This window comes from Notechis scutatus, chromosome 1 (assembly GCF_049901735.1).
Source record: "Notechis scutatus isolate UNSWTSFEM ecotype Mainland chromosome 1, rNotScu1.2, whole genome shotgun sequence".
Lineage (NCBI taxonomy): Eukaryota > Metazoa > Chordata > Lepidosauria > Squamata > Elapidae > Notechis > Notechis scutatus.
In genome coordinates this window covers 130,559,355-130,568,495 of record NC_142009.1, presented here as the reverse complement: position 1 = coordinate 130,568,495, position 9,141 = coordinate 130,559,355, and the positions used below count along the sequence as shown (strand labels likewise).

At 37.7% G+C, this 9,141-nt stretch overlaps 1 protein-coding gene across 3 annotated transcripts in view; it reads right to left on the bottom strand.

The window, feature by feature from the left end:
- Nucleotides 1–9,141, bottom strand: part of TRAPPC12 (trafficking protein particle complex subunit 12) — a 78,548-nt gene that overhangs the window by 50,855 nt on the left and 18,552 nt on the right. For all 3 annotated transcript variants that reach the window (XM_087946049.1, XM_026665294.2, XM_026665295.2), the window contains one exon: nt 8,854–8,992. In XM_087946049.1, the coding sequence (XP_087802175.1) occupies nt 8,854–8,992 (139 nt within the window). The remainder of the gene's footprint in view (nt 1–8,853; nt 8,993–9,141) is intronic.

The window sequence follows — 9,141 nt, the reverse complement described above, 5'->3', positions numbered from 1 at the left end:
CAATTCCGTAGCCAAGACACTCATCTCCAGAACAAAATGCTTAGCCGACGAACAACACCTAAAAACCGAACTACACACTCTCACTAACGTACTAACAGCCAATGGATTCCAAAGAAAGAAGATTACCCACCTAATCCAAAAACAAACCCCAACCAAAATCCAAGACAGAGAACAAGAGAACGGCAAAGCCCTCCTCCCATATATAAAAGGCACTACAGACAAAATCAGCAAGATCCTCCAAAAACACAACATTAAGACAGCATTCTGCACAAACAGAAAAATATCCACCATCCTAAGAAACCCTAAAGACAGAATCGAGTTAGAAAACCAAGGAGTATACAAAATCCCATGCACCGCCTGCCCCAACACATACATCGGACAAACCAACAGAAGAATTAGTGCACGCATTGAAGAACACAAGAACTCAATCAAAAAAGAAGAACCGACCTCTTCCCTGGTCCAGCACCTCAAAGCCACAGGACATGAGATTGACTTTAAAAATACCAGAACTATCGCCAAAACTCAACACTTCAACAAAAGAATAATCAGAGAAGCCATAGAGATAGAAAAATGCCCACACAGCATGAATAAACGAGATGATACCTCCCGCCTACCAGCCATTTGGAAACCCACCCTCATTAACAAACGAGTACCTAACATGAAGAATGACACCAGACCCACACCCACGAAGGCCACACAAGATGCTACCACCACACTTCCACGTAGAAAGCAGATTCACACCCACACAGATGATGAGACACGACCACGGACCAGAAGCTGTACCGCAGCTGCATCACTACCCGCTTCAAACCCCTCCGACCCATACATGAAGCGAACTGACGCCCAACATGAAGATGTGGCATGACTATGAAGCGAAGCCAAACAACAGGATCACAGCTCACCAGCTCAAATCCCCCGACAACTAAGACTAACCTGAACACAGCCAAGCCCCCACCTGAACAGAACACACCCCCAGCCAATCAGAACACAGCCAACCCCCCAACCAATCAGATCACAGCCAGGCCCCCAACCAATGAGAACACACTCCCACCCAATCAGAACACAGCCAAGCCCCCACCCAGTCAAGCCGCGCTCCCACTGGCAGTTAAAAGAAAAAACAGCTGCAAGCTTACATTACTCCAAGAAGCACAAAGCCGAAGACACAAGCCTGAAGATGACAAATGAGATTTCGTCGAAACGTCGCCAAAATACTTCCAATTTTATGCGGGAGAAAACCCGAATAACCAAAGATCCACATACATATATATATACATACATATGCATTTAAAATAGTTAAACATTAAATGAAGAGAAGAATCATCTCTTTACCCAGCAAGAAAAACAAAGGCAAATGCTACACTATAAATGTAGTACCTAAACCTTCAATCCTTTATGAATCTTAAAGTAAACAGAAGCAAATTTTACAACACAGGTATCAACTGTTAATAAGGATAAATGGACAAAATCTGAGAGTCAACACAAAGCCAACCTTGTGACCTTGGGCCAGTCACACTCTCAGCCCTAGAAAGAAAAGCAATGGTAAGTCACTGCCAAAATATTTCCAAGAAAACTGTAGTGACTACTCAAGGCAGTTTCCAGGAACCAACACCAACTTAAAGGCACTATCCTATACACAAGTGTAGTACACAAAAGTGTACTACAAGAATTTTCTAGAATGCATATGGTAGTTTCTTTACCACTTCCAGTGCTTTTATTATCTCTTTGAAAGTGGAATTAGCCATCCATAATTAATAAATAGCAGGAGGATTTTATACCTTTTGCTTCATTTTCATCTCCAAATATGTCTTCCCTTCTTCACATGTGAAACATACGAGAGCAAAAATGGGTTTGACTGGCAAATTATATGGGTGTAACTTAAGAAATACAATCATTCTTGTCTGTAAAGCATCATGAGCACTGTTCCTCACTGCATTAAAAGAGTAGTGAAATCTTTTACATGCTCATATATAGGCAAGAAATTCCTTCAGTTATCATGCACTATTATCATTTTTACACAAAATACAAATAAGCTACCAATTGACCTTGAGGACCTTCTTATTTACCACAGAAACTGCAGCTATTATTACTGATGCCACCTCCCTTCCAATCTTGATGCTTGATTATGATGGCACTGGTAGCAGCATTCATCAAGAATGAGTACAGAACCAGTCAGCTGTTAGTAAGATTGACACATGCTCCAAAAGAAACAGGAAAAAAGCACTGAATAGGTAAAAGTGGAATGCTTGGCATGATGCAAACAGCAACATTCTAAACAAAGGAAAAACAAAGACAAAAAGGGGTGGGGAACCCCTATATTTTATTCTATTTTCTGTTTTTGTCCAGTTTCCCTTAAGTTGCAGTCCTGAGAGGTTTCAGCTAACAAATATAGCCTCTATCCCAAAGAAAAAATTGCTTGCACCAGTTATGGCCACCAGCAGCAATAAACAGCAAACCAATTGGTTCTGTAGCAGACAAGTCAAGTTATTAAGAGCTATTAAGAATTAGAGGACCAGAAACAAGATGTACGTTGGGAAAGAGAATTGACTAGGAGAAAAACTTTATCCTATCCCATGCTGGTTATACAACAAAAAGAAACTAAAAGAGTGTCATAAACAGAATAGACTAGAATGGAATGTAATAGGGATAGGGTGGCGTGGCATAGAATAGAATAGAACAGAATAGAACAGAACAGAACAGAATAGAACAGAATTCTTTATTTGCCAAATGTGATAGGACACACAAAGAATTTGTCTCCGGTGCATAAACTCTCAGTGCACATACAAGTAACTATCAGGATATTCCATCTTCCTGTATTAAAATAATCAAAAACATCAGCAGTGTGGTAGGCATCTGGGCTACATTATTTGTATTTTTATTTTGTGGATTAGTTTAGTATAATCATTTTTTTAAGAAAAATAGTGATACTAATTTGAAGCTTGGTGGGAAACATTCTAGTTTAGAAGAACTTTTTAAAAAGGCCAGAAAGAGCTTTAATTAAAAGGATCTCCCCCTCCCTTACATTTTACATAGATTTTTAGCAGCAAATATAGTATGATGGTAGGGTGCTGCTGCTCCCACTAGAGGGAAACCCAATGCATTTTTCAAACATGCCTATGGTAAACAGGGAGAACAAAAAAAATGCTGCCTTATCTGGTCTTTGATCTGCTATTTTTTTCCAAAATAGTGTTAGTTTTCACATTTTTGGAAACACATATAAAAGAAAATAGGTAAAAAGGGGCAAGAATATGAAGTGAGCAAGAAGCGTTTTGAAGTAAAAAAGGATTTTTTTCAAGATTTTGTAACAGATAAGACAAGCATGCAATGGCATAGTTCTTAAAATCAAATGTATCGATGCATCAATCATGTTCCAAGTTCACAAGAGCCATATTTTAAAAACTGGCTGCTGTTAAATTCCCCTCCTTTTAAAATTTATTTCTATATTTGAAGCAAATTGTTAAGCCTAAAGCCAAGGATGATCTAACTGAATTACGCACAGATGTCAGAGAGAACAGAGAATTAGCTATTTCCTAGATCCTGCAGGCAAGCACTTCTCAAAACTAAAAGAATGCTGTTTGTAATCCCCACGCCCACCTACCTTTTAGACTTTCTTTAGGGAAAAGAAATAACTACATCCTCCTGTTTCACCCTTTTTTCTTCAAAACAAAGATTGGACATAGACTATACAGCTGACATTCGCACAGAATTTCAGCTTTGAAGCAAGAGAGCCCGCCTTGCTTGTTTAGCTGTTCAGAAGTAAATAATACACCCATCCCTTTTCAGTAACCTCTTGCCTAAACCACACAGGGGCTGGCCAGCAGGCCGTTTGGCTGTCAAAAAGGAACAGAGGCTGGAACATTGAAGAAGCAGACTGGCATCACTGCTTCTGCATTCTTCATTATTAGCTGCAGGTTTGGTCTCTGAGCTGATGTATAATACCTTAAACGCAGTGGATACTTTCTCAGAAATTCAGTACAATTCATTCATCCAGTACAATTGAGGAGATGGCACCAGACAAAGGAAAACAGAGATTCAAGGAATTCTAGCATTACTAAGGTTCAATTTTTCCAGCTGTATATTTCAATGCAATTTACATATAATCCCACAAGCTCTCTATTTGTAAATTCTCGAATACTGTTCTTGAAAATGGTGGTGACACAAGGTCTCTTAAACACAGATTTGGCAAATGCCCAAAGATATGGGACTATCTTGATGGGCACAATACCTGATTTTAAAAAAGATGGATTAGGGCTACTTACAGCAATCCAAGAATAGTTAGGAAAACAAAATGTAACCGCTTGACAATGTAATGGCATGATTGCAAGCTTGACACCTTTGTTCAATTCACTTGAAAATCAACTATTTACTAGGACGCTAGATTCTCTGCCATGAGAATATACTGCATGAGAATGGAGGTTCGGAGGGGCAGGCAAAGTGCCAGGCAAGGTCTGCACAGGCCTAAACAGAGCTCTCTTGATTGCCTGGCCTAGACAACTGTTTCAGTCATGAAACTGGTTTTTTCAAGCTCAATTTTGGTAGATAGTTACCACTCAGTGGGGTACTCTGATGATCGCTTCAGCAAAAAGTAGAAGTTAATTAGAACAGTCGGTCGATGATTTTGCCAAAGGAAAAAAGATCTAATAGCCATGTTCCTGCTTAAAACCATGAGTCAATCTGCTCTCTTTTTTCAACCACAAATATCACAAAGAAACCACTTTCAAAAAGCCCTAGGATTTAAACTCAATGAGCTATTATGCTATTTGATCACCGCATGACACGTGGCCTGATCTTTAAGGAAGAATCAGAAGACGCATGATTTTAAAAGATCAGGCCACGTGTCATGCGGTGATCAAATAGAATAATAGCTCATTGAGTTTAAAATCCTAGGGCTTTTTGAAATCTTAGCACAGCAATTTTTGACAGAAAAAGAGAGCAGAGGGAGACAGTGAAAGCAGGAACGGTACTATTAGATCTTTTTCCTTTGGCAAAATCATCGACCGACTGTTCTAATTAACTTCTACTTTTTGCTGAAGCGATCATCAGAGTACCCCACTGAGTGGTAACTATCTACCAAAATTGAGCTTGAAAAAACCAGTTTCATGACTGAAACAGTTGTCTAGGCCAGGCAATCAAGAGAGCTCTGTTTAGGCCTGTGCAGACCTTGCCTGGCACTTTGCCTGCCCCTCCGAACCTCCATTTTGGCCTACAAAGTGCAGAATAAATGTTGCAGAGCGCCTCTGCAGTTGTTTGTAAGGGTGAACAACTTCCGTGGTGCTGCAAGATCTGTAGTTTCAGGACTTGTTTGTAAACACTAGGAGGTCAGTGGTGGTATTCAACTGGTTCTGCCTGGTTCTGGCGAGCCAGTAGGAGCGATGAGCTGCGGAGACCGAACCGATTTCTCCACCACTCATCTGCAATATAAAACTCACATTTCCCACTTGCATATCAGCAATTTGGTACAGTGGAGCAGTGACTTCTTACTCTCCACAGCACATACTCATTTTCACATCAGTGGCAAAAGGTATTTGTCACAAAGAAATGAGTAGGTAAGAATGCATACCTACTCGTATAGATCCACCACATGAAATATCCTATCTGCAGTAGATTATATACATGTACTGGGTGATATTTGCTCCTATCAGCAAGTTTTTGCACACACTTTGAAGCTTTAATATGTAGATTAAAAAACAGGTTTCTAAGAAGCCGGGTTTATTCAGTTTACTCATAAAGAAAATTAGCTTAATCTTAGTTAATGAAAGGAGATATGAGAACATTAAGATTCAAGGGCAGCTAAGGTAAAATACATTTGGTGTGTTAGTAAAATGGATAGGACAGTTGGGCAGCTGAGATGCATTTAAAGTTGGCACATACAAAGGAAAAAAAATCAGTTCAGAGAGGGGGGAAAATTAAAAGATAGATATTTAATAAGTCTACGTATACAGATGCTAAACAACAGCTACATAATCCCTGGATATTCATAAGATTCTAGGTTGAAATGTACATGCTGCTCCAAAAAGAAATATACTGTGTTTAATTCAATGAATATTTTGAATTGATCTAAATTGCACACATGAATTAAATGAAATATATTTTATACCGCTTTCATAGCCGTTATTTATCTGCATCTTGACATATTTGATTGCAAAGTGCATTTTAATTGCCTAATTCTTTTATCTATTGTGAATCAAAATGAGATAAATAAATCAAAAAGATTTTACATTTATGTTTATTATATGGAAAAATGAAAAGAAAATTAAGCAACCATCAGCATATTATCAAGGATGATGATTACTGCAGAGTAGCTTTATGCTTTATGTTTGTTTTTTAAATTAAAATTAGCTGCTTAATGACACCAATTCAGATATCTTTTGCTATTCTTTTTCCAAGGCACATTCTCCAGTATATCCTCTGCATCTCTCAGGTCATGAGTATAAAATAATCTAGAAACACAGAGAAATTGTAGTGGCCTCTTTTGCATAAAGACCAGATGTATATACATACCCATTGTCTCTTGGATTTGATTACAATTCTACTTGCTAATTTACTATTGTTCAGGAATCCATAAATCTAGATGCTGCTGTATGTTTGATCATGGATTACTAACTAAAACTTAACTTAAAAAATGTTAATCTTCCAAACCACAAATGAACAAATACACAAAGGCTGGTCCATGCCTGACACTTTCTCAATCATGTCTATCTAATATTTTACCTAGACCACTATGCAATATAGCATCATTTGACCTACAAATGCAATGCACCTGTTCATTAATACTGCTGTAATTACGTGCTCAGATGACATCCTCACTACACGTAGTCCTTGACTTACAACACAACAGGGACCAGAAAATTCATCGTTAAGAGGGGCAATCATCAAATGAGGCATCTTACTAGTGCGCCCAATTTTATCACCTTTTTTTTTGCCATGGTCATGAAGCGAATCACCATAGTCATTAAGTGAGACATCCTGTGACCACAACATGTGATCTTCCCTATTGGCTTCTCCACTGAATTTGTTTGTCAGCGGTCATCTGGACAGATTGTAAATGGTGATCACAGGACATGGGATGCTGCAACCATTGTAAAGGTGTGACAGCTGCCAAGCATCCGTATCACGATTACATGATTGAAGAGGCACTGTGTTAGTTGTAAGTGCAAGAACTGGTCATAAATCATTTTTTTCAACACTGTCATAATTTTGAATGGTTGCCAATCAAATGATTGTTAAACAAGGACTACTTCTATTAAGCAACTGCATCAAGACGTAGGAGAAATCACATTTGTATGGCATAGTATGATCACCTGGAAAGGAAGTCATGCCTTAAATTGGCTGTATCTTCTTGGCTCAGAAAAATAACAAATAGCGGTGCTGAAAGTTATCATCTGTCCAGATAGTACCGGTAATGCATATACCACAGAAATGCAGACTGCTTATCTATGATAGTGTCTAATATTTTCTTTGTACCTTAAATGAATTTACTATCAAAAGTGAATAGATTTCACCTCGACACCTCTGGTCACAAACACTTCTGATCATGACCAAATTGGGTTCTGACTAAAAAATTGACAAAACTTTTGAATCTGGTCATGAACACATACTCGGGTGATGCTCAAACATGACCCCTGACACAGAAATTCCTGAAGACAAAAATTAGAAGACGAAGAAATTGTGAAAGTTATGGAACAAAGTATGGTCGTGACCAGAGGTTCTATTGTAGTACAAACTGTGCTTTCTTCCTTTCATTGGTTTATTATTTTCATCCATGGCAGTGTTTTTCCAAGATACCTTAAATCATAACTAAGCAAGTCATGTTATGTTAAATTGTGAATGAAACTCTGCCTTTAGAATCATAGTTAAGCTTATATTCAAGGCTCTCGAAGCATGTGTGACTAATAATAACAACATTTGCTGAACTTGTATGCTGCTAATTCTCAATGATTCTGAGTAGTTTCCACATAATATAAAGATGTAATACTTAGAAAAAAAATTGGATTTGTAAATTTAGTCATTCTTTTCTGTCCTAATTTGCAGCCAACCTTTAATACTTACTCAGACATAATTCTTAACAATAGAAGAATTAAAAATAACATGAACCAATAAAAAGCACAGCCTATGCAGAGGCAGATATTTACAGATTAATTGAGTTGGAAGGGATCTTGAAAGTCATCTAGTCCAACCCCCCCCCCCCCCGCCCAAGCAGACCCTACACCATTTTTGATAGATGGCAGTCCAGTCTCTTCTTGAAAGCTTCCAGTGATGAAGCTCCCAAAACTTCTGAGTATTACCGTAACTGTGGTTTATTTATCTTAACCACAGTCAATACCTGCCTCTGCATAGGCTACGCTTTTTATTAAAGTCTGCTCATATGTTGCTGACCACAGAATTGCTATTTAACCATTATAAAATATTTGTGATTATTTATTATGCACAGACCTCATACCAAGGGATAAGTGTAATATAAACACATTTATGGGAAAATGTTAAAGGTGCTAATGTAATATTAAACTATATATTCAAACTTTGGGATTTGACTGTTTATTAGGAATTGTAGCTGTATTGAGCATGTGGGATGGCTAAAAGAGAAATTGGAAATGTGATATTTTCCCAGATTTCAAGGAATGACTGTCGGAAATATGTAATCTCTCATTTCAGAAAAGGCAATATTTCCTACTAATCAAAAGATGCAGCAACATGTATTGCTATTGCAAAAATATTGTGGTATTTTTCAGTAACATGTTGTAATGTTCATATTATAGTAGTGCATTCATTATTAAACCTGTGACTATTGATAAAAAAGAAAACAATACAAGACCCAAAAGAAACAGTTAATAGGAACAAACATATAAACAGTTTTACCTTTGCGTCCTGGATATACATGAGGATAATATTCATAATACAAATCAGGCTGGTCTAGGTTTCCAAATGGTTCAAATTCCATTTCAGCATTTTGGTACAGACTCAGTTTCACCAGGAGCGCTAGTCTTACAAACCAAATCTAAAAAGGAAAAAAAAGTTTAAAGTTATTACTGTAACACAAAAATATATTATCAGGGTGTTTTTTCAGCTTTGAAGAACAAATACCTGTGATACTAATACAGTATATCTAAAGGTTATTTTTCATGTGTGCATGTGAGTTCAGCAAAC